Source organism: Macadamia integrifolia, chromosome 11 (assembly GCF_013358625.1).
Source record: "Macadamia integrifolia cultivar HAES 741 chromosome 11, SCU_Mint_v3, whole genome shotgun sequence".
Classification (NCBI taxonomy): Eukaryota; Viridiplantae; Streptophyta; class Magnoliopsida; order Proteales; family Proteaceae; genus Macadamia; species Macadamia integrifolia.
This window is the reverse complement of record NC_056567.1, coordinates 25,208,786-25,235,258: the sequence shown is the minus strand read 5'-3', so window position 1 is coordinate 25,235,258 and position 26,473 is coordinate 25,208,786. Positions and strand designations below refer to the sequence as shown.

Below are 26,473 nucleotides of genomic sequence, written 5' to 3'. Positions count from 1 at the left end.
GGTATCAATACACGTATCACCACCTGAAGATGGTATTTCACTGAATTGTACCAGATCAGAATTGCATACGATTTCAACCCTCTAGTTAAATAAGCTTTTGAGGTGGCATTCAGCACCTAGTTATACTTCTAAGTTCTAAGAACCCTTTCTGCCTACCTTGATGTTGATGCAGATTGTAGAGCCTAGACCTACCCTATAGTAGGATCTGGATCTAGGTCGGGTCAGTAAGGTCGACTTCAGTCCAATGGTTTTTTTTTCTCTTTCTGCTTTTGGTAGAAGGTATTGAACAAAGAATCGTGCTCGAAAGATGAACAGTTGAGAGTAGTTAGTTATATCTCCCTCTAATAGTCTGATTTCTGCAGTTGAAGCTTCCAAATTGCATTCAATTGCAGAGAGAGAGAGATGAGCTCGACGCCTGGACCGCACTCTTTGGCCTTCAGGGTGATGCGGCTGTGCAGGCCATCATTTAACGTGGACAGTCCTCTCCGAGTCGACCCGCTCGATCTCTTCACAGGCGAGGATCTCTTTGACGACCCTGTCGCTGCGTCTCAGCTTCCGCGACTCTTACCTCAAAGCGACAACCATAAATCCGGCGAATCTGATCTAACCTATCGCAATCGATTTGAGCTTCAAAGTCCTACAGATGCCATGGGCCTCTCTGGTCTTCTCATTCTCCCCCAAGCCTTTGGGTCTTTTTCTCTGACTAGATATCTCTATATTTCAATCCATCTCGATCAATCTATTACACATTGATACTCATTGTCTCTGAATTATGAAATGCAGAGCAATTTATCTCGGCGAGACGTTCTGCACCTATATTAGCATCAACAACAGCTCCGAGTTCGAAGTTAGGGACATTATAATCAAGGTGACTTTACCTGTTCATAACGGATTAATTATTTAAAATTTAATTTTCTGCGACAACCCCATCCTCCTCCTGTCCCTTGTAGTCGAATGTGCTTTTTGTTTGGATGAAGAATCTAATTTAATGACAACTTGGTAGTACAATTGACCACATTATAGAGTGAACTAAAACAATGCTCTCTAACATTCTTTTACGATCTATAAAATCAAGGAGGATTGGCACTCCAGAAAGTGCTAGAGGGCTTGACTTTGATAAGTGCTATTTCCTTAAGTATATGTGGTGAGGCTGTCAGTTGGATTCCAATCTTATAGTTCCAACCCTTGGTAGCCCCTTCCCATGTCTCCAACAATGATATTATTATGGTAAATTAGCTTTCATCTTTCTAATGGTTATGGATATGTCAATTGATATAAGGATTAAACAACGAGAAAGAAATGGAATATTTTATTGGAGAATATTTTAACAAAAAATAATGAAAACATATTTGAGCTTGAGGAGAGGGGAGTTGAGGGGAACCATTACTAGTGCAGAAATCATCAATCTCCTTACTCCACCGAGAAGGTCAAGGGTAAATTATGAGAGGTGGTTAGTTCTGTTTGTGGCGAGGCGCCTAGCCTAGTTGAAGTACCATAACAGGGTTGGGTCATTGGTGGATCACCTTCCATGGAGTTGAACCAGAAGAAGAAGTTGTAAAGAAGCAAAAATGGGTCCAGCACAGAACAACTAATTGAATCTTGCATGAGCAAACAATCAAGTAAAGGTGTAGATTTGGTAGTCTGGAACAACCAGAAGTGTCTGTGCATGCAGGGGCACCTGAAAGTGTCGCCTTGTCTAATGATCATTTGCAGGTTTGGAAAAATCATTTTAATTCACTAATTTATGCAATATATTTCTTTTGGATTATTTGTTTGCTTAATGGGAAAAATTCTCTTCCAAGCTGATAAAGAAACATTCATTTATATCGTTCCCACACTATATCAGTATAATATACCTTTTTCTTTACATATATATTTGGTTAGAACTTAACTTTCATCTCGTTCCAACTTCCAACAACACTGATCCCAGACATAAAAAAGCAGTGACTGAATGCAGGCGGAAATCCAAAGAGAGCGGCAGCGGTTACTGCTTTTAGATACTACAAAATCGCCTGTTGAATCAATACGTTCAGGGGGGAGATATGATTTCATTGTAGAACATGATGTGAAGGAACTTGGAGCTCACACGTAAGGCACCCACAGTTTTCTATGACAAGTTCTTTTCTTACATCTCCACTTTACTGATCATAGAGCACATGTTAAAATTTTGATTGTGTTTCCTTACCACAAAATTGTCAGGCTTGTCTGTACTGCTTTGTACAATGATGGTGATGGTGAGCGAAAACATCTTCCGCAATTTTTCAAGTTCATTGTTGCAAACCCACTTTCGGTCAGAACAAAGGTATCATCTGTGCCAATCTTACAAATTTCAACCAACTGGTCAAAAGGAACAGCCTGGGGCCTGAGTCACAGGACCCATAGAGGTGGTCTAGCACATCCATGATTTGCCAAGTATTTCATGTTCAGAGGATTTGGTCCACCATAGAATGTGTCCCACCTTACAGACTTCCTAGAAAAAAAAAAAAGAGTGATCCAACTGCAAATATTCATCAGACTGGGTTATTTCCACTATGACCTATTAATCTGTGAGTCCTGAACGTTACATGACTTATGATGCATGTGTCAAGTAACATCAACCAAGGATTGCTGCCTGGGAATGTTTTTTAATTCTCTATGTGATATTTAATTAGCATTCATTATCGAGTTTAGTAGTTTATGATTCTCCTTTGTGCAGGTTCGCTCTGTCAAGGTGGGTTTATTGGTTTGGTGACTGTAAGTTCTCATGGATTATTTTAGTAATATTTTTCTGGTTTGCTGAATTTTGAGGTAATTTGTGAGAGATTTTAAACATATCCTATGTTGTAAGCTTCCATATTCAGTCTTTTGCTTGGAAACTGGTGCTGATGAAACCACCACACATCTCACTTATTTTGGCTTTTAGTGATCTCTTTTATATTTGTATCTACACTAAGACTTTGCACATCTGTGTTTTCATTTAAGTCTGTACAAATGAGGGAATAACATATCAACGCATTCTTGTATCTGTAAGAGAGTTTCCATATGGAAACTACTTGGATGAATAACAGTGAGGGATCTAATGGTACTAGAAGACATTCAGTCTCATGATTTGGAGTTTGGACCAAATGAAAAGCATTACCAGCAGGAAACAGCTCTGCTATTTGGGTTTCTTTGGTGTATCTTGCTCTTTTGTTAATGTTAGAAATTGATAACTTGACTGCAAATCTGGGAGAGTTTGGCCTTGTTCCTATAGATAACTTGAGGTAGAGTTCTGACCTGTTTAAATAAGAGGTAACTTATGAAATTTCCTGAGCTGCCTGAAATAGAATGGCCTCAATAATCAATACACTTGAAGCAAGTAACTGGAGAGTGAAAAAAGAAGCATGTGAGATAGCTGAGCCCGAATTTTTTTGATGACTTGCTAATTTTAAATAACTGCTCATAGAGGTCAAAAACAGAGTTGACTTCTATTGTAATACTATTATTTTCAATTTGAGTTTAAGAGTTGTTGAGTCCAATTCATTTGTTTGTGGCACATATAATTATAAATTCTGTAATTACTAATTACTTAAGTATGTTATTCCCTGTAAATTTTACATTTGTCACTGCATAATACATAACATTTGTGTGAGTATGGTTCAATGGCCATATCCTAAGATCCTTTTAATGTTCCTCTTCATTATGATTGCTTCATCCTTTTCCCCTCTCAGGAAAGTACATTTTTGGAGGCTTGCATTGAAAACCATACAAAATCAAACCTTTATATGGACCAAGTTGAGTTTGAGCCGGCTCAGCATTGGAGCATCACGATATTGAAAGCTGATGAGCATAGTTCAGAGATTAATTGTCGAACTAGGTAGTACACGTGATCTGCTATAGATTTTTATATTATCAGTAAAATGTGGCTCATTTGTCTTTAATTAGTTTTCCTTGATGGTGTGTTCATCGATCTATTGCTTATTGAAATTCCGCTTTTCATCCCATGTTGAGGGATGATATGAGTCATATGACCATTATAGACCATCCAAGATAGGTCATAGGTAAACCTTTTGGATTGGCTAAAGGTATATTACCCCTGCGTGCTATGTACCCCTCTTTGCATTTGATTCAATTTGAAAAGTTTGGGGGGGGGGTCTTGTTGCTGGAAGAGACTGCCCATCCTGATATGAGTGCATATGCATGTGCCATTGGGGGAGGGGGATGTTTATATTACTCTTAGATTCATTATTTTGTCTTATTACCTTCGTGTTTATCTTTCACTCATGCTAATTGACAGAGAGATTTTTAAGCCACCAATTCTCATTAGAGCTGGAGGAGGAATTCATAATTATCTCTATCAGTTAAAGCATTCCTCTGCACAAATGAAAGTTGATGGAAGTAATATTCTTGGTAAACTTCAAATAACATGGCGCACAAATTTGGGTGAACCTGGTCGCCTGCAGACACAACAGATTCTTGGAAGTGTGAGATTTTTCATTTCTATGAGAAACCTGATTAATTTTTCTCTTGAATTTTGACATATGTCATGGTTTTCAGGAAAAACTCTTTGCTTTCCAAAAATTTCCCTTTCAGTGTTTGTGAATGTAAATTGAAATTGAATTTTTTTTTTTTCTTTCTGGACTGCTATAGATTGTAGAGTTTCCTTCTATTTCTATCCTTAATTTACTAATCTTTTAAATTGCACTTTTCTGGACCTGTATTTCACCATCACAACCTTTCAGTCTTGGCAGTGACTTCAAAAGGCATTTTTACATCCATAACCTCTTGTCCACATCCAGTGTAAATCAATCGGCCCACTTAGTAATTTAAGACCTCAGTGGGTGCAGAGTTACTAATAACCCATGTGGGTGAAGGTACCCGTTGCTTCTAATACTTTTCAGCCCCTGATTCATAGAATGTGCATACTAACTTGGGTACAATAATATGATGCTTATGGAGAAAACAATTGAAGGGAGTGAAAATTCTGTACATGAATTCATTTATTAGAAAGAAAAGCAGGAAGAAAGTAAGATGAGTCCTTCTCTTCTCCAATTAAGATGAGTCCTTCTCTTCTCCAATTTTAATATTCTCTTCATCAATATATTTTCTTTATTTTTCGCTTTTTCCTCTCTCTCTCTTCAAGATGTTTATGTTGTTTCAACTTGTAACTGGAATTATTTTCTTCTGGTTTAAACTGCAATTGTCATTATTAGGGTATACATATATTTTGTTCGAGGAGTTTTATCCTGTTGCTTTACATAAGAATCTCAATTTCTAAGTTGACTGAGTTTGTTTATTTTGCAGCCCATTGCACAGAAAGACATTGAATTGCAGATTCTGGATATTCCATCCTTGACGGTCTTGGAGAGACCCTTTTTGGTGATTATCTTACTATAACTTGGATGTATTGGTTTGCCTTGAAGTATATTTTTACATTTAGCTCATCACTTCTAGTTGATCGTTTTGCTTAAGGTGCCAAATCTGTGTACCATTGAGATTCCACAGAAGTTGCTTGATTTCATAAACTTAACTGTGTTCTCATTTGGGGTGGAGGGAGGAGAGAAATGGAAAATAAATAAGGAAGATAATTCATACATGTACGGTTGACTTATTTGATTTAGTTGCAAGAAAATAATAACAAAGGGAAAGAAGGAAGCAAGGAAAGAAGGGAAGAGAATAGAAGAAGAGAGAAGCTTAGAGTGAAATATTGATTTCTCTCCAACAAATATATTAGAGATTTAAAGTAATGTGCCAAATATGGATCTACATACTAACAAATTTTCCACTGGATAAATATTACACGATTCCAATAATACCCCTTATACGAGTATTCTAACACTCTTCCTCAAGCTAGGGGAATAGATATCATACATGCCCAGCTTTCTTAATAGAATGCCAAACAACGAAGACGTAATTCTTTTTATCAGCACATCAGCCAACTGATCTCCTATTTTCATAAGGGAAGTGCAGATCAACCTCAATGTGCTTTATAAAATGATGCTGCACAGGATTATGAGCCATGCCAATAGCAAACTTAAGCAATATAGTCTCATGGAGCCATCAATCTCAAATCCCAATTCTTGAACCACCTTCTTCACCCATAATAGTTTGCAAACTCCATGTGCCATTGCTTTTGACTCTGTCTCTCCACTTGATCTAGCAACAAAAGATTGTGTTTTTTACTCCTCCAATTAACCAGGTTCCCACCTATGAAGGTACCGTAACCTGATGTAGATCTTCTATTTGTTATAGACCCTTCCCAGATTGCATCAGTGTAGGCCTCAACCCTCAAGTGATTTTGTTTAGTATACAGCAGTTTCTTTCTTGGGCTCAATTTCAAATACTTGAAGATGCAGTATACAACTTCTATATGACCAGTCTTAGGTCTGTACATAAACTGGCGTACTACTCCTACGACATATGCTTTCTGGATGAGTGTGAGAGAGATAAGTTAGCTTTCCAACCAGTCTTCGATACCTCTCTGCATCAATCAATGGATGACCATTGTTGTCACCTAGTTTATGATTTTGGTCAACGGGAGACTCGACAGGTTTAAAACCCAATATATCTGTCTCTTTTAAGAGTTCCTATACATACTTCCTTTGACAAATATGATCACCCTTCTTTGATTTTGACACTTCAATTCCCAAGAAATACTTTAAAGTACCATGATTGTTAATCTCAAACTGTTGAGCTAGGTTAGTTTTGATCCTTTTTATTTCCTTTTGATCATTTCCATTACTGCATTGTCATCCATAAACAATCAAGACGATGATTTTACCATTGCCTTGTCTAGCAAACATAGTGTGGTCGGCTTGGCTTTGATATATCCAATCCTTAATGTGGCTTGTCTAAATCTCTCAAACCAAGCCTTGAAATTGTTTAAGGCCATAGAGCTACTTTTTTAGTTTGCATATCTTCCCTTCAGCTGTGGGAATTTTGAACCCAAACGGAACTTGCATATACACTTCCTTTTGTGATTCACCATAAACAAAGCATTCTTTATATCAAACTGATACAAGGGCCAATCCTGATTCACTGCCAGGAATAAAAGAACTCTGATTGAGTTACGTTTAGCAAGTGGAGCAAATGTTTCTTGATAGTCCACTCTATACACCTGAAGGCATCCTTTAGTCACCAACCTAGCCTTGTATCTTTCAAAAGTGCTATCATAATGGTGTTTGACTATGGATACCCACTTGCATCCGACATAAACACACCCTTTTAGAAGATCAACTATCTCCTAGATACCATTCTTCCTAAGTGCCCTCATCTCCTCACACATGGCCTGCTTCCATTTTGGATTAGTCATGGCCTTGGCTACAATTAGGAGTAAAGGTAGAAAATGGGGCAACTGAATATGTAATGCCTACAAGGAAGAAATCATCCTAAAGACACTTTTTTTGGCGCCCATTGCATAGAAGTGGAGAGGTCACCCGTCAACATATAGGAGACAAACTTGGCGGTAGGGTCTTTTCATGCTTGAACCTTAAAGCAGTTGGGTCCTTATATAGGTTATCTCCTTAAAGAGATGGCACCTGGGACAAAAAGAAAGGCATTGCCTCGAAAAATGTGACATCCATGGATACAAGCCACTTCCAAGACGGAGGATGTTAGCAATTATAGCAATTCTCAATAGGAGGGTATCCAAGATAGATACAATTAAGAGCTTCGAAACGAGACAAGGAAAGGGGTTTAGAGATGGATCAATAGATGAACTAAAGCAAGTTTGGAGTGATTAGATTTATATGGACATAAGAAATGTATCTAAGCACTTTGGGAGAGATAAAGAAGATCGGAGTACTCGAGGATAGAATTTCCAAAGGAGATATGGACCCAAGGATATTCAATGACATGCAATTCATTAGAAATGTGGTAGCAAGAAGGCTTCAGACCAAAAATTTGTAGGGACATGCATACCAAATAACAAACTCCTAGTGATTTCCATCAAATGTTGATTCTTCCGTACAGATACCCCGTTCTGTTGGGGTGTATCTATACATGTAAGCTGATGGAGAATCCCATTATCACTAAAGACTTTGGAAGGCGACCGAACATATATTCGCCCTCTATCTAACTTGACAGTCTTGATTTTGACTTCAAATTGAGTACAAACCATTGATAAAAGGTTGTAAAAGCAACATGCACATCACTCTTTATGTTTTAGAAGGTAAAATTCATGTAGTATGGAAATAATTGTTAGCACACGTAACAAAGTGACATGAGCCAAATAAGTGGTGGGGGTGGACCCGAACTTTAGAATGAACAATATGGAAAAGAACATTGGATCTATTACCATGATAATATGAATGATGAGATCGACAATATTTTTTTTGGTAGAGTGATCAAAAAAATTTAACAAGTTGACAAAGTTCACATTGAAATACGTTTGAACTGGACAGGGAAGAAAACAAGTGAGGTAAATGTTTTTTCATAACAGAAAAAAGAGGGATTCCCCAAACATTGATTCCAAAGCATCACATTCTCAATTGAACTATTCCCACTACTGTCACAAATATAGGATTGTGTTTCTTTCACCTCAAATGACTTAAGATCAAGAAGGTACAATCCTTTCTGATGCAAATAACTAACACAAATGAGCTTATTTTATTAGAAATAAGCCTTGCGTTGGGTTATGTATGTATTGGGCCTTTGATCCTGTTAGAAGATTATTGTGAGAAGGAAGGAGGAGTCCTGCGGGGTGCGCAGACTCCTCCATCCTCCCTTGTTGGTTTCCTAAACCAATTAGGAAAGTCCTAATAGAACTAGGACTGATGTTAGTGGGGTTAGTCTAGAAGTTAGTAATCCTAGTCAAACTAGGAGAGTCAAAGTCCAACTAGGATTGGTAGCTAGTTAGTTTTATATTATGTTTCTAGTCCTACTAGGACTGCTGTCCAGTCCTATTCACAGTTTATTTGTAAGAAGTTATTGCCATATAACGAGAAGAGGGCTGACCCAAATCACACGATTGGGTCTCCCTTTCACAAAGTTGCAACTCTCTCTCTCGTTTCTCTTTTTTCCTTATTTTACATGGTATCAGAGCTTTGTCTGATCTCTAAATAATTAAGACCACTTTTTTTTTAATAGCCTACAATCCAGTAACAATTGACTCCCATTAGTGGATGTTTGTGGTTCTTCTTAAAAGAATACACGATTTTCTAGAGGGGGTGATTTTCATCCCCTATTTTTCTGGTTTGTGATGGAGGATTGATTGACTGAAATCAATCATATGATTTGAAGAATCTACTTAGATTACTATTAGGAGTGGGTCGCTGGTTGGGGTTTTCTGGTTTGAAAGCTGGACTATACACTCTTGGAGAAATCGATTGGTGTTTTCAGGGTTTTGGCTACTTTTCAGAATCGGGTTTTCCCATATCTTCCAGGTGTGATATTTGTTTGCAAATTCATTTTGAGATTTTCTTTATCATCATATCAAGAGCATCCAGTACAAATTTCAGCATTATTGGAGCAGTTTACACCCAACCGCAGGTATTTTCTCCCAGCCCTAGCCGTAGGGTTATTTTATCACTAATAGTCCTTTTTTTTTTGGGTGACAATTTTGGGACTATTGCTCTGTGGGTTGCTTTCATCCTTGTGGGGTTATTTCTGGATCTGTCTCTCAAATATTTTTTGTTGTAATTCCCAATGGGTGGAGTCCGAAAACTTAACAACCTCTATGGGTGAAATTATCTGAGTCCCAAAACTTAAACTCCATGGGCAGAGTCCCAAAACTTTTTTGGTTGTTGATTTTATTGAAGTTTGGCTATAGGTTTGGTTTGCTATCTTATTTGATTGGTTAAATATAAGATCAATCAATTGTGTGGTCTAACAAGGAGGTTAGATCAATTTTCTGGTTTATTGTTTTATGCATTGTTGTGCACTAATGACTGACAAGGAAAGAATGTGGTCACTGAGGTGATAAAGATTACAGAAAAGAAGCTTCCAGGAGTTGCCAATTTTCAACAGTGGAAGAAAATTGTGCAGCTTGTTTTGATTGGTCGAGATCAACAGGATCACCTAATAAAGGAGAAACCTGCTAATGACACTAAATGGGATACAATTGATGCACGTATTTTGGGCCAACTATGGAACTCAATGGATAACTCCATAGTTGATGTTGTTACCCACATCGATATTGTGAAGGAGCTATGGGACTATTTGAATGTTCTGTATTCTGGACAGAACAACCTTTCGCATTTATAAGCTGTCTCACGAATTTTATCGTACTAATAGGAAGGGTCGGCCTCTAACTCAGTACTTTGCTGATTTCAAGAGAATGTATGAAGAGCTGAATTCTCTACTCCCTATTAGTAGTGATGTGAAGAAGATGCAAAACTAGCGGGAGTAACTTGCAGTTATGGGCTTTTTGGGAGGTCTTGGAATAGAATATGACTCTGTTCGTTCTCAGATTCTTGGAGGTGACAAGGTGGCATCTCTTGGATATACTTTTTCCCGAGTCCTACGGGTATCTCGAGAGAATTCTTATGATTTTACTCCAGTGGAAAACTCCGCACTTACAACACAGAGTAATAATCGTGGAGCTTCATGTGGTCCAGGTAATGGTGGTAATAAGAGACAATTTACTGGAAACTCCTCAGATAGTTTAGGGGCAGTACGCACAAGCCACCATTGTGGTAAACCAGGACACATCCAACGCTTCTGTTGGAAACTTCATGGCAAACCTCCTTAAAAGTAGTTTGCCAATTCAGCTACAGTTGATGAACCTTCTCAACCTGGACAATCTGAGGGTAGGATGGTCAAAATGACCGATGAAGAATTTACATGGTACAATAAGTTTCAGACTCAAGCACCTCAACCTTCCACTGCTACTCTTGTTCAGACAGGTAATGCCATTTCACGTCTCTCCTCATCTTCTCACCCCTGGATAATTGATTCAAGTGCATTGGATCACATGTTTGGTATTTCAGGTATATTTTCTTCTTTTAAGAAATCCTCTACTAATGTCACATTGGCCAATGGCTCAATTGCTAAGGTCAATGGTATTGGCACTGTTTGTCTTAATTCCTCCTTATCGTTATCATCTGTTCTTTATTTGCCACAATTACCATTCAACCTTTTGTCTGTAAGGAAGTTCACATAAGCTTACAATTGTTCTATAACCTTTTTCTCCGACTCATGTGTTTTTCAGGATCTTACGACGAAGAAGATGCTTGGTAGAGGTCGTAGGGATGGGGGATTGTATCTTTTTGAAGACAATTCACCTTCTATAGCCTGTTCGGGTACTCTGACTCCTCATCAGGTTCACTGCCGGTTGGGACATCCGTCTTTACAAAATTTACAGAAACTTGATGCCAGTTTTAACTCTCTTTCTAGTTTAGAATGTGAATCATGTCAGTTTGGAAAACTACATCGTGTCAGTTATTCCCCTCGGGTCAATAAACGGTCTGCATCCTTTTTGCTTTGGTTCATTCGGATGTATGTGGCCCTTGTCCTGTAATGTCCAAGTTAGGCTTTAAGTATTTAGTTACCTTTGTTGATGACTATTCTAGAACGACCTGGATTTATTTAATGAAAAATCGTTCTGAATTATTTGTTATCTTTTGTGCATTTGTTGCTGAAATTCAAAATCAATTTAATGTGACTATCAAAATTTTAAGAAGTGATAATGCAAAAGAGTATTTTTCTGGTCCATTTTCTAATTTTATGGCTAGTTGTGGAATAATACACCATTCTTGTTCAGACACTCCTCACCAAAATGGAGTGGCTGAAAGAAAGAATCGTCATTTGATGGAGGTTGCTCAGTCACTTATGTTTGAAATGAAGGTAACCAAATACTTTTGGGCTGATGCAGTTCTCGCTGCTTCTTATCTTATTAATCGTATGCCTTCCTCTGTTTTGTGTGGTGGTATTCTCCATTCTTTATTATTTCCTTCTAATCCACTTTTTGTTCTTCCCCCTCACATATTTGGTTGTGTTTGTTTTATTCGTGATCATCATCTAGGTTTATCAAAGTTGGATCATCGTGTTATTGTCTCTTTTTGGGTTACTCATGTACCCAAAAGAGATACTGGTGTTATTCCCCTGTTCTTCAAAAATACTTTGTTACTGTCGATGTGTCCTTTGAGTCCACACCCTACCCAAATGAGTCATTTGTTTTGTCTGAGTTGAATGATGATCTTCCACTTTATATTATCCATTATTATGATCAACAGGTTGCCACAGAGGAAGAATTGCCACCACCACCACCTCCTCCACCAGTTGCTCCACAGGTTTATACTCGTCGTGCTCGGGGAGCATCAGCACCCCCTGTCCCTGCGGAACCTACCTTATCATCTTCGTCTATGGATCCTACTCCAGGTACTCCTCTTTTTGATTTAGACCTTCCTATTGCACAACGTATGGGTGTTAGGAGCTGTACCCAACATCCTATTGCTGACTTTGTGTCTTATTCTGGCCTATTGCCTACTTTTCATTCCTGTCTTTCCACTATTTCTTGTCATCCTATTCCTAAGAATCTTGCAGAGGCATTATCTAGTCCTGGCTGGATGACAGCTATGAAAGACGAACTGCTTTCCTTGGAAGAAAACTAGACTTGGGATCTTGTACCGTTGTCACCTGGCAAGAAGACTATTGGTTGTCGTTGGGTTTATATGGTTAAGGTTAACCCTGATGGGCCTCTTGCTCATTTGAAGGCTTGGCTGGTCTCAAAGGGGTATGCCCAGGTTTATGGTGTTGATTATCTGGATAACTTCTCCCCTGTTGCCAAACTGGCCTCTGTTCATGTTTTGATTTCTCTTGTGGCTTCATCTCATTGGACATTTAAGCTTGATGTGAAGAATGCTTTTCTTCATGGTGATTTGCATGAGGAGGTGTATATGGAGCAACCTCCGAGGTTTGTTGCTCAAGGGGAGTGTGGAAAGGTGTGCAAGCTCAAGAAGTCCTTGTATGGGTTGAAACAATCTCCTTGGGCATGGTTTGGTAGGTTCACTGATGTGGTTTGTGCATTTGGGCTGTCAAAGTGTGACAGTGATCATTCTGTGTTCTATCGGAAGTCTGATGCAAGGAGGATATTTCTGGTTGTATATGTTGATGACATTGTCATTACTGGAGATGATGTTGAAGGAATCCGAAATTTGAAAGCACATTTGCAGCAACACTTTCAAACTAAGGATCTAGGACGGTTAAAGTATTTCCCGGGAATTGAAGTTGCTCAGTCAAGGAAGGGAATTTCTTTGTCTTAGAGAAAGTACATTTTGGACCTACTTTCAGAAATAGGTATGTTAGGAACCAAACCCATTGACACTCCAATGGATCCAAACGTGAAACTTATGCCTGAAGGAGGTGATGTATTGGAAGATCCTGAGAAATACAGAAGACTGGTGGGAAAACTGAATTATTTGACTGTGACTCGACTTGAAATTGCCTTCCCTGTCAGTGTTGTGAGTCATTTTCTTTCGTCTCCACGAACTTCACATTGGGATGCCGTTTTTCGTATCTTGAGGTATCTTAAGAAAGCTCCAGGACGTGGTCTGTTGTATCAGATCATGGACATAATCGTATTGAAGGGTTTTGTGATGCTGATTGGGCTAGTTCGCCTGTTGATAGGAGGTCAACTACAGGATACTGTACTTTTGTTGGTGGAAATCTTGTGTCTTGGAAAAGCAAGAAACAAGCTATTGTGGCAAGGTCTGGCGCTGAGTCTAAGTATCGTGCTATGGCTCATGTTACTTGTGAGTTGATGTGGGTAAAGCAGCTTTTGACGGAACTTGGATTCGAATGCACTTCCTCATGCAGTTGTGGTGTGATAACCAAGCTGCTATTCATATTGCGTCTAATCCAGTGTTCCATGAAAGGACAAAACATACTGAGGTCGACTGTCACTTTGTTCGTGAAAAGTTACAACAAGGAGTTATTTCTACAAGTCATGTTCGTACAGGAAAACAACTTGCAGATGTTTTTACTAAGTCCTTGGGGGTGGTAGAGTGGACTATATTTGTAACAAGCTGGGCATGATTAACATCTATGTTCCAGCTTGAGGGGGAGTGTTAGAAGATTATCGTGAGAAGGAAGGAGGAGTCTTGCGGGGTGTGCAGACTCCTCCCTCCTCCCTTGTTGGTTTCCTGAACCAATTAGGAAAGTCCTAGTAGAACTAGGACTGATGTTAGTGGGGTTAGTCTAAAAGTTAGTAATCCTAGTCAAACTAGGAGAGTCAAAGTCCAACTAGGATTGGTAGCTAGTTTGTTTATATGATGTTTCTAGTCCTACTAGGACTGCTGTCCAGTCCTATTCACAGTTTATTTGTAAGACATTATTGCTAAATAATGAAAAGAAGAGGGCTGACCCAAATCACACGATTGGGTCTCCCTTTCACAAAGTTGCAACTCTCTCTCTCTCTCTCGTTTTCTCTCTTTTTTTCTTATTTTACAGATCCCATGTGTTTTCATTGTAATGGGTCTAAAATATGTGTAGAAGGTAGGAAAATGTGATTTGCTTCATTAGTTAGTTAGTCTTTTAATTTAAGTTGTTTAGTTAGCTTGGAACACTCTCACCTGAGTGTGGGTTCTTCCCTTAAAGAATAATGTTTCCTTTATAAGTTGTGCTCTCTATTGATAGGATTTTGCTTTCCTAGTCAGATTAGGATTATTATTCAATTTTTTTGTAAATAACTTGTAATGGCCATTGGATCGATTTGATGAAAAAAAATTTGAAGTTTCTTCATGAGTGTTGTGTGATTCAATAAGGGGGTGTGAGATTCTTGGAGGACAGTGAGATTATGATCCTATTGGTGGAAGCCCTAGTTATCATTCTTATTTCTAATGCTCTTTTTCCTTGTGATTTGGGTGTTGTTTGAATCTTCATCTAGTGATCTTTCTGTGCTTAGATTTCTTCGCTGATTTTTGTTTACTCATCATTCATCAATCTACTGATACTCTTAATAATCTATTCTTTCTGATCTACATCAAAAGATCCCTGATTTTATAACATGCGATACCCTGTTTTAGGTCTATTTTCTGTCTGATTTGAATTCCCATTTAAGAAATATATGACCATCAGATCAAGACCAGTTTTTGGTATCTTCAAGGACTTCCTAACAAAGGCCTTCGACCAGGGTATTTGGGTATCAGATCTTCTGATCTGATTTTATTAAAAACATCCTGATTCTGCCTATTTTCTGAACCAGACCTGATTCTTGTCAAAGTACTTTAAATCCAGCCAATAGTTTTAAACCATATTTTGAGGATTGAATTAACCTACTAAATCTGACACTTGACCAGCTTTGTAGGCTGATCTGATTTCCCTATTTTGGGTAATTAAGGCTCTCTTTGGTATGATTTCTATTTGTATTTATTAACTATTTTTTAGAAATTATTTGTGACTATAAATTATGGACCATAAATAGTATTCTTTTGGTTACTATTTATAAAATAGATTATATAATGAGAAAACAGGTTTCAGTTTTCACCTTTAGCTTTGAGCTTCGAGCGAGAGAGATGATAGGATTTGGGGTTTTTTTATTGGAAAAGTATAAAACATACTGAAGTTACATATTTACCATTGATTTTGAGTAGTTTAGCACAGATGCTAATTTAAGGTAGTAAAAATCAACATAAATGATTTGTTGCCACAAATCACAAATAGCTTGAGAATAATTTGTGATTTGTGATTTATTCTAATTTATTATAAATAGAATTAAGTGCTATAAATTATACCAAACACTTATAAAAAGAGAAATAAGTCAAATAAATACAAATAGAAATCAAACCAAAGAGAGCCTAAGTTTCTCTTGTTTTTGAACTTTTAGTTTCAGATTTGACTATTCTTCAATGAGCACCGAATTGAATCTCTTCATCAAACGATTCAATGAAATTTTTTGAATTTATGTCGTATTGGTACAATACATATATCAATCAAATGATTTTCGTTCTGATGGGAGGCAATTCAGAAAAAGAAATTAGATTAAGGTCGCAATTAATTGCATTTATATATCTCAAATATAAAATAAAAATCGGTAGCACCGATTTGATGACCCAAGAAGGGGAATTAGTAGAAGTAGATATATGGAGTGTGGAAGCTGAGGGACACGACTGTGCAAATGAAGAGGTGGTTGTGGGTGGAGAATTGTCTAACTGTGCCATAACACAACAAAAAGCTGCAAGATCCTCCTTAGTGAAGGAACCACTGTCAGAAGGTTCACCATTAATCACAACAATGTTAGCTCTAACTCCCCGTCTTGCCACCTGGAGTACTACCGGATATGTATCAAGATGGATGGCCATATAGATCCCTAATTCCTTACATGTCTTCTTGGTGTGTCGAGGCTTGCCATAATGCTTACACTTAACTCTGTCCTTATCATCTCCATGGCCATTTCCTCGACCTCTTACTCCATCACGCCACCCTTCTTGTGAGGTACAGGCAAGTGCAGACTTCTCAAGTGAGGGAGTTGTGCCCACAACCACTTGTCTGGTCTTTTCACTTTAGAGGTACCCACATACTTCATCTAAAGATGGCATTCGAAGTTTATCCAAAAATTGTACTCAATGGGTTCATATTCTGGGATCAAACCTCCGAGGATAATCAAGATACGTTCTTTTGCAAACATTTTGTACACAGATGAAGATCTTTATGCTAGTGACATTCCTCCCTAAGACCAATAAGTGTGTTGGGACTCAACTGATCCACTAACCTCAGACATTTTGCTGAAATACCCAAAGGAAGTTGGTTGATACCCTAACCAAGAGGGGAGTACACACTCTACCCACACTTACTCCCAGATACTGGAGATTTTATCTCTAATATTCAAAATATAAAAAGGGGGGAAAAAAAAAGAGAGCATCGCAGCCATGAAATAACTTCAACCATAGTATATCCCATAATAGAAACCAAGTCTACATACTCTTTAGTCTTCAAGCATAAAACTCATCAGGCAGAACCGATACCTAGCTAGGACGAATCACTCAAAGCAAGAAATGGACAGACAGTCCACGAAACCAGCAGGAAAGCAGTTTATAGGGTTTGAAGTTGTGTACACTTACACCTGAATCTCACAAGTTAGTGTTCACAAGAGAGAGATGGTTCCATGTCTTACAATGTTCAAGCAGCATTCTTGTCAGAAGGATTTTTTAGGAAGCCCGACTGATGTAGATAAGTCACTTAATGGGCTTATTATATGGCAAATAATCCTTGGGTTGGGTTATGTATGTGTTGGATCTTTGATCCCATGGGTTTTTTTTGTAATGAACCACTTTAATGAGCCTAAAATATGGGTAGCAAGTAGGAAAACGGGATTTACTTCATTAGTTTAGGTAGAGTCCTGTTTTGAGTCTATTTCCTTTGTTATTGCAGTTATTAGTCAGTTTAGGTTAGTTAGTTACCTACTCCATGTTGGAGTTATAGTCCTAGTCCTATTATGAGTCCAAGTCCTGCTAGGAGTGTCTAGTCTTTTTTGGAAACTAGTTCCTAGTTATGACAGGATTGTTATTCTGCCCTCTTTAAATAGAGTAGCCTATGTACTCATAATTTTAGATTTGAAGAATGATGAATTGAGTTAATGTTTGAGAGCCTTAGGGCTCTGAGTGATTCTTCCTCTCCCCCTTCTTTATTCCATTTCTCTCCCTCCCTGGTTGGATCTTTGCAATATCTTTGTTTTTGCAAAATCCTTCTCATTCTCTCTCCTAGGTCTGAAAATCAAAAAAGCGCATAACTCCATAACCAGTCATCAGAAGCTTTCCATATTTGGGGGTTTTTGTACCCTTGGTGGGCCCTACAATCGACCAAATTTGCAGTTCAATTGGAGCCCTATTGACCTGGCCGCACCTCTCTCTCCCCAGCACTATAGCAGGTTTTCTCTCTCCTATCGGGTTGGGTATTGGGATGATTTTACTCCTATATTGGTATTGTATCCTTGGGGGTTTATTTGAAGCTCTTATTTCTTTGTTTCTTGGTCCTATTTGTCTTGTTTGGGGTTATAAACTGTGGGGGTTAGTTTGTTGTACTCTACTTCTACGTTACCGACACCTACTGAACATCACTTATGTATGGAACAACATGATGAAAAAGGTGGTGAGACAACGTGGTGAACTGAAACATCTTAGTTGCAATAGGGAAAGGAAGCAAAAGCGATTCCCATAGTAGTGGCGAGCGAAATAGGAGCAGCCTAAACTATGAAAATGGGGTTGTGGGAGGGGGCTACAATTTCCATGGAAAGAACCCTGGGGCAACTCTTATGATTCTGATCTCTATACTAGTCATATTCCTGGCACTACATGTGGATTTTCCTGATTTCTTCAGGTTTGTTCCAATCAGCTCCGAACTGTTGCTGTTAATGGAGGTAGTGAATTTACACTCTGATAATAGATTCTTACATATTATTAATTCTTTGTTGTTGTCTATGGAACTCTTGATGCTATTGGGTTCCAAGAATTTGAAGGAGGAAGAGTGTCTCTTGATCGACTCTCAAACCAACCTACTCTGATACCAAGTTGCAAGAAACAAGTAACAAAGGTGAAGAAGGAAGAGAAGAGAGGAAGAAGAAAAAAGAGTTTTTGAGAGAATCTTAAAGAGAAGTATCAATCTCTCTCCAGCAAATGTATTAGAGATTTAAAGAAAAGTTCCAAATATACCCTTACATACTAACATAATTTCCCACAAGACAATATTACACAATAATACCCCTACATCTAGTATTCAAACAGATTTAAGGTATATTTCACCAAAACTGGAAAACTGAGATGAAATACTACTCAAGTTTATTCAATACTGACTTTTGTTCAAGAATACATCATTTGAAACTGAAATGATGGAGCTTCAATGAGCTTAAATTACAAAAATAGGATACAGGGGACTGTTCTTTAGGGCATGTTATTTACAGACTTATGTGACGAAGCTAAATAGTTCACAGCTAAATTGTGGTTTTCATTGATATTGGCAGCAAGGAAGTTTTGGTGGTTTTAATTCATTGGATCCATTTTTAAGATCTCTTTTTTTTTTTTTGGGGGGGTGGTGTGGGGGTGATTGTGGGTCTAGTTTTTCCATTAAATTTAGTTGGGTTAAGATGTTTGTCATTGGTTATGATGCTTGAAAATCCAAAATTGGGTCCCAAATTTGACGAGTTAGTGTGAGCCTATCCATGGGGCTATGCCCTCTTCAAATAGGATTCCATTTTCTGAAAGATCCTGACTTTTGTGCTTTGGTGGGTTGTCCAAGATCCTTTCGATTTTACTCATTCAAATAGGAGTCATAATGTGACGTACTCCATTTTTTTGTGGTTGCTGAAACTCTTTGTGATGCTAGTATTGATCATTGGTCAACCCTATTGACAAGCACATGAATAGCCCTATCACAAATTAGCCACATAGGTTAACCATGGATTAGATGCTTAGGATCAGGTGATAAGATTGCTTTGGTAATAGCTCATGCACTCAGTGGCCACCAATTGAGCACTTTGAGTGGGATCACTAATGCAGTATATAGGTTGGAGTCAATATTTTATGTTCTTTGTCCACACAGAAGCCCTATAAAATAAAACAAATGCTACACCTTTTATTCTTAATTGCAAAACTTAATGGTTATGTTTTTGACATGACTTGGATGACTTGAAAGCTGGGTGAAATTGTTTTCGGCAGGTACATTTGAACCTCAAAAACCAAACAGAGAGGAATAGGGGCCCCTTTGAAGTGTGGTTATCACAAGGTGATCCACATGAAGAGAAAGCTATTATTGTTGATGGTGTTCAGAAACTGGTAAGGCATTTGCATGGAAGTAACGCTCAGTCTATTTTTTTTGTAAAATCCATGCCGTTTCGGTTGCACCTCCTGCTTAATTTTATATATAGCCTCACATGATTAATTAGATGAATGAATGGACTGGAGGCAGTATTTAGAACTTTGTACTGCATCAACTCGCAGCATCTGGAACTTAAGGCATTGATACCATGTCAACATCCTGGTGCAGGTTTTGCCACAGGTAGAGGCACTCAGCTCCACGGATTTCAAAATGGTGAGAAGAATACCTTGATATTCACCTGCTAAGCTATTGGTTGGAACTTGAAAGTCTGAGGCTTCGAGCTTAATCTTTTCATGCTTGAACCTTAAAGCAGTTGGGTCCTTATATAGGCTCTTCAACAAAACTGTTATTTCTTTGATTGTCTTCTCTTTATGAACTCCTTCATTCCCTCTGCTTCTGCAGAACCTGATTGCTACCAAAGTTGGGGTTCAGAAGATCACAGGAATGACTGTGTTTGACACAAGAGAGAAGAGAATTTATGAACCCATGCTAGGTTTGGAGGTTAGTTACTCTATAGTTGAGTGTATATCTACTGAAAATATAGTGTTTAAGCCTGGTTATCTCGCCATGAACTTGAAACTGCAAACTGACTATGATGCTTTATTTTTATGACATGTCTTTTGCAAACTGGGTTTTTGTTGCAGATATTTGTTGATGCGGATTGATTGATTCGTGCTTCTGCTACAGTCATGGAGTACCGGTCTGCAGAGGCTGGTTTTTACGTCTTCTCTTAAGGGTTTGGGACTGGTCTTTTTTTATCAAACCAAACTCGTCAAAAGCCCATAATTTTTTATTTAGTGGGATACATTTTGATCATTCAGGTAATCACAGTAGCGCCAGACTGTTACAAGTGAAGGCTTCTCTCTTGAACTGGAGAACATTTGCCCCAGACTGTTACAAGTGGATCTTTCTATTCCCCGTTAACTTCCTAAAAGCCTTGCTGCTGCAGTAATTGTTGTAACTTTACTGCTTTGATTTATTTTTTTATTTTCAAATCACTCGGTTTGATTTTGTTGAACTTGGAAATTTTTTCACCCCCCTTTTTGAGCAAGAAAATTAAATTTTAATTCCACTGTGACGATACATCACTTGTCAATTCTGATTGTTACTTTTAATTCTTCGTTAATGATCGTTATTGCTTAAAAATTCTGTTAAGGCATTAAATGGATATTATTAGGAACTTGGGATCATCTCATTGGTTTGTCTTGGGCATATATCTTCCAAAGGAAATTAGGGGAAAACCATCTGCAGTGGACATTAGTGAAATACTTAAAAACGTGGGTATCCATCTTCGGTCGACAAATGATCGGTTCAAGGAAAATGAATACTGACTATCCAAGTCTATGCAAGTCCTTCACGATGAATGGATGATTAAAAGATTGGATTAAGTTTTCCTTCACCCATCATAAGACCCAAACCCTGTGATTGAAAAAGGGTTAATGTCATTATTAACTTTCAACCCCTATTGATTAAGATAAAAAAGAGTTATAATCATAGGTATGATTAAATTGGTGATGTTCGTGCAAAGTGGGCACCGGCGAAGATTCTTTTTGACTATTTAAGGGTAATGGCTGGGCACCCGGCGAACGACTCCCCCTCCCTCCTAGTGAAAAGATTGCCTCCCTTCCCTTGTCCCCTTTCCATGTGAACGGATCAGGTTCACGTACAAGAATGTTCTCGTACACTCTTGATTCGTGGATATAGAATCTATTAAATGAAGAGAGAGAAAATTGATTCTATATCCACGGATTAGGTTCACGTACGAGAATGTTCTCGTACACTCCTAATCCATGTATATAAAATCTATTAAATGAAGAGGGAAAAAATTGATTTTATATCCACGGATTAGGACCGTTCTCGTACATTCTCGTACGTGAACTTGATCCGCTCTCCCTTTCCATATGCCTGCCACCCACTGTAGAGAGAGCAAAGCGAGGGAGGGAGAGAACGGTGAAACGTGAGGGTGAAGAGAGAGAAGAAGAGAGTTCAAATCTCTCTTATTGGGTCAGGATGGGCCGGTTTGATCCGATTTAAGAGCTTTCTAAACCGGTTTTAGTGATAACATCTTCTTTGTTCAGATCTAGATCGTCCACCTCAACATGATTACTTGTGGCATTCTGCAGATAGAATAACACACCAAAAAACACAATAAAAAATAACATAGGATTTAAATCCCCCTATTTAAGTGATGTCAAAAAGAGTTCATCATCATCCTGAACGTGATAAGATAACAGTTTGCATTGACATCTTTATATCTCATCTGTATAGATTTAGGCTGTGTTTGGTAGTCAAAAGAAAAAAAGAAAAGGAAAAAGTACAAAAATTTCCCTTTGTGCTTGATATGTCTCAATCCAAGAAAAGATTCAGATTTTGAATTTCAAAATTCCCCTTGACGAATTCAAGGGGAATTTTGAAATTTTATTTTGCTCAAAAAACCAAGAAATCTTGCCAAAAACACAAGAAATCATGAAAAAATATAAAAACTTTTCTTTTATTCTAATGGCAACCAAACATACATACATTTTTTTATTTTCTCACCATTTTATTTATTTTCTTCTCTTCTCTTCTCTTGGCTACCAAACACAGCCTTAAGAATGAACAGAGACTTTTCCGTAAGTATAAAATATGTACATGCGATTTGATCACTGTTGAAAATAGTCTTTCCCAATGCAATCAAAGGATCAAATCCCATAGTTGAAGAGATTTTCTCATGATAATATCATTTCATGGAGAGAGAGACGATTTTTATTCATGTTTCAAATGATACACTCACACTTGCAGGAGCATTCCAACATCTACTCACTAGAAAGCATTAGAAAAAAGGAAAAAAAACACTAGATAAGTGCTATATGTACAGTGTTTTTTTTTTTTGGCTTGTTTTTTGGGTGGGGGTTTCTGATTTTTCCTGTTTTCTGGTGAGAATTGAAGGATTAACAGTGGGGGTATAGTATGATCAGGGATGGTGGCTGCTAGCATGAGTTCCAGGCAGCCCAATTAGCTTCACTGCCAACACGCGGCATGGTAGTGTTCCTGGAGAGTACATCAACCTTGAAGTTGGCCCCACACATTATACCTTCACTATCCACCCTAGGCATTGCCTTCACCTTATTCATCGGATGCTCAAAGCTCATCAACCCTCCTTCACTGTGAAACATACACCCTGCAACACCACATCCCCAAAATTTCATTTTTACTTCATTCTTCATCTATTAAGGAAGGAAGAACAACTCATCACTAACAAATCAACTAAATTCTCGCATACCAGTCGGGAAAGGTGCGAAGGATTTGCCACAGCTTGTTTTAATGACTTCCAAATCGTCAGAAATTACCACCGAATCATCCTCTGCGATCCCCCAATGCAGTTTAACTCCTCCATCTGAACTCTGTACGTACATAAACACAAACGGGTAATCTTTTTTGTTAGCCATTGATCTTTAGATATTATTTAATGAATTGAGATTATAAAACAGAGAGAAGAAGAGAAGAAGAAGAACATACGAGAGCAGCAAAAACGGTGCCGTCCTTGCGATCAAAGACGACAAAGGCGAAGCTACCATCGAGCTCCTTGATGACCTGATCAGCAGGGTAAGGTCCCCTGTCTCGAAGGGTACGGTAGGCTTCAATGACGAGCATAGCCTCATTGGTGTTCTTGGACAGCCCATACTGCCTGATAAGACTGCACAGATTGTTCAAGCTCCCCAGGAATACACAGTAAATCTCATCGTAACCACAAAACAACCTGCAATTTTTGTTTAATTCCACCATACAAAACTTAAATAAGTAACAAAGCTTCATTTTTGCTCCCTTCTTATCTCTAATAACAAATTAGGGTTTTTTTAAGTGGGTAGACTAGGATTGATTTCAGATCTAAATTTGGAGAAAGCAACACAATTAGGGATGCATACCTTTGGCTGTGAAGGGAGTAGGCTTTGTCATGACGAACATAAGCGAGGACGGCAGCATTGTTGAAGGACATGGAGAAGGCATTATCGGAATGGGAAGAGAGGAAATCCTTGAGAATCTCCTCTGGAAGATCAGGCTTTTTAGCACTCCTCCGGAAGGAAACAGGGCTGTGCAGCTCCTGTGGTGGATGCGCTATTGTCTTGTTAAAGATCGCCAACATCTTCTTCTTCTTCTTTTTCTTCGGAGCAATCGAGTCGAGAGACTAAAATTCGAAACAGATGAACAGAACGGGAATTGAATGAAAATAAAGAGGGATGAATGAGAACGGAAAATGATGGAGATATGTAAGTGTATTTATAGTTGAGCTGGCCTTGCCTTATCAGAGTCGTTAGCAGAAATGGATAAATGGTGACCGGATGACATGTCCGATATTATCCATAACTTAGATGTCCGTGAAAGGCAACCGGATAAGATTATTTTCTGGAGAAAATTACAAGCAGAACTTTGGTATTTAATCAATGTCACTCTATGTATTTTTTTTAAATAATAAAATACTTTTTATTAGTCCCTATTGTTAGCCCACCTGTTAAGTGATAGAACATCTGTTAATTATTTTATTAAATATCCAAAATACTCTCATCCTAAGTGAATTGATCATCTTACCCTTGCCCCTAATGAAATAACATCTCCTTTGATTTCATGACTTGACCAACCACTAGGTTGTTATTTGGATAGTCAAAACCTGCAATTATTGATTCTCCAACCTCCAGTGTATGGGTTGAAATCGTCTACAATTCTCATCTCGTACAATTCCGTGCAATACCACCTTCAGGTGGTGACACGTGTATTGATACCAATACAATGGTCCAGATCTGGTACAACTAATAAAACATTAAATCAGTGAAGAGACATTTAAATCAGATTTGGACCATTGCAATGGTATCAATACACGTGTCACCCCCTGAAGGTGGTATTGCACGGAATTGTACGAGATTAGAATTGCAGACGATTTTTTTCCCCAGTGTATGTTCGTGTACACCCCTCCCCTCTCGGGTGGCATTGCATTTTTTTTTTTTTAATATCAAGTAGGGCAAAATTATTACCCATGGAAAGTCGCAATTTTTGGCCATGAGCAGTGATGATGGTGGATTCAATTCATCCCTTACATATATAAACTGGAATTAGAGAATGGAAATGCTAACCTTTTGGAAAGGAAGAGAATTTCAAGGTGAGTTGAGACGGCCATGAGGCCAGTGTTGGAGAGGTCACACATACTGAACACTTGACCCACAAAAGCAGGCCCACCTCCCTTTGAGGTTGAATTGAGACCAGCGACCCTAACAGTTGAAGGGAACCCCGACGTCGGCGACACGCCCTTGAATACCGATGCTGATGAAGATGAAAAGGTACTGCTTTGGTCAGAAGAGGTGGAAGAATAAGAGGGAGCAACGAGCATATTGGAAAGAGAAGGGATTAATGGCTGTTGAGCATCAGCTAGTAGGAAAGGCAAGCATATGATCGATGATGAAGATGATGTAACAGAGAGGACTAGAAGATGGTGGTGAGGTCGTCAAAGTCTTGGTGCTGCAGGTCTTGCTGCTGCTACTACTGCCGTTGTTGAGGTTGAGATTGAAGAGAGAGAAGAAATTGGAAGATGCAGATTGCACAAAACGAGAAAGGTTGTGGACCAGAAGACGGTGGAGAGGTTGGGTAATCACGAACCTTTGCCAGAGGGGACGTCAGAGGCTGAAGAACCGATAGTTGCAGGTTTTGGCCATCCAAATAGCAACCAAGCAGTTGGCTAAGGTGTGAAATTGAAGGAGATGGTATTTCATTAGGGGCAAGTGTAAGATGGTAAACTCACCTTGAGTGGGAGTGTTTTGGGCATTTAACAAAATAACTAATAGACATTTCATCACTTAACAGGGTGGGCTAATGGTATGGATGAATTTGATATTTTTTAAATTAATAGGGGTGTCTTTGTTATTTCAGAAAGCACAGAATGTGGCATTGATCAAAGACGAGAGTTCAGGGGTGACCTTGCAAAATTTTTCTACTTTCTATTATAAAGGCAGGGAACCTGTGAATATCTCTCTCCACTCGCATGTGCCCATCACCCACTAGGCTTTTTAGATTTGAATGTTAGGTCACACATGCTGTAGGTTAAGTTGATTATTTATTTATTTATTTGATATAAATTGGAAATTAAGGTTAAAAGAAAGAGAAAAATAAATAAATAAATAAATAATGAAATATATAATTTTTTGTGGAAAACAAATATAGGTATTCTATCATTTTTCACTTTTTCCACTTTCCTCCATCATATAGATAGGGCTTAAGGAACATGGGATGATCATGTTGTCCACATTAGGTATAGGTATCATATCGGCCGGTCTATATCGATATCACTGATCAATTGTATCCACCGAAAAGTGGTCTATATTCTAAGGGATAAAGTTGGTCTCACCGTACGTGTAACATTGTAAGCTAGTACCTATTGTATCTATCTCTCTTCCCTTCCCCCCTTTTAAAATGACCCCTGCCCACTCCATCTCACACGTCTACTAGCTCACCACATAGGTATTGTGCATATCACTCTTCCATTTTTTAATTGTAGTCTATAGCTCGATCCTTATAAATATTATATTAGTATCGACAAAAACTGACATGGACACGAATACTGATAATTATAACCTTTGAGAATGGTAGGGGGATGCCACAAGGTTAATATAGAGAGGGTGGTTCTCATGTCATGGAGGAGAGATTGTCTTTGTTTTTTTTTTGGTTAAAGATGGAGGAATAACTATCTCATGAAAGGAAGATAATGTGAGAAAATGTATGGCATTAGCACCATGGTCCTCATTCC

General features: G+C 38.3%; 2 protein-coding genes across 9 annotated transcripts; one reads left to right on the top strand and one right to left on the bottom strand.

Annotated features, from left to right (window-relative positions):
• The first annotated feature begins 131 nt into the window (after positions 1-131).
• On the top strand, positions 132-20,819 carry LOC122093843 (probable trafficking protein particle complex subunit 13 homolog). 8 transcript variants are annotated; one of them, XM_042664375.1, is made up of 15 exons: positions 132-279; positions 363-689; positions 784-868; positions 1,958-2,088; positions 2,200-2,302; positions 2,696-2,710; positions 3,690-3,835; positions 4,256-4,442; positions 5,263-5,337; positions 11,108-11,229; positions 12,132-12,276; positions 19,545-19,661; positions 19,873-19,917; positions 20,107-20,205; positions 20,349-20,819. In XM_042664375.1, the coding sequence occupies exons 2-15, from the start codon at positions 403-405 to the stop codon at positions 20,367-20,369; spliced, it is 1,578 nt and encodes a 525-aa protein (XP_042520309.1). In that variant the 5' UTR covers positions 132-279; positions 363-402; the 3' UTR covers positions 20,370-20,819. The 8 variants fall into 8 exon arrangements, 5 of the variants coding, with proteins under 5 accessions (XP_042520309.1, XP_042520308.1, XP_042520310.1 ...); XR_006144586.1 differs by having other exon boundaries at positions 139-689; positions 20,349-20,440; positions 20,526-20,819; XM_042664374.1 differs by having other exon boundaries at positions 139-689.
• Positions 20,820-22,426: 1,607 nt separating this feature from the next.
• Positions 22,427-23,967, bottom strand: LOC122093455 (stem-specific protein TSJT1-like). The gene is made up of 4 exons (XM_042663805.1): positions 23,610-23,967; positions 23,203-23,443; positions 22,967-23,087; positions 22,427-22,864 (listed from the first exon to the last, which is right to left on the bottom strand). Exons 1-4 carry the CDS (start codon positions 23,825-23,827, stop codon positions 22,674-22,676), a joined length of 771 nt encoding a protein of 256 aa, XP_042519739.1. The 5' UTR covers positions 23,828-23,967; the 3' UTR covers positions 22,427-22,673.
• Between the last annotated feature and the right edge of the window lie 2,506 nt (positions 23,968-26,473).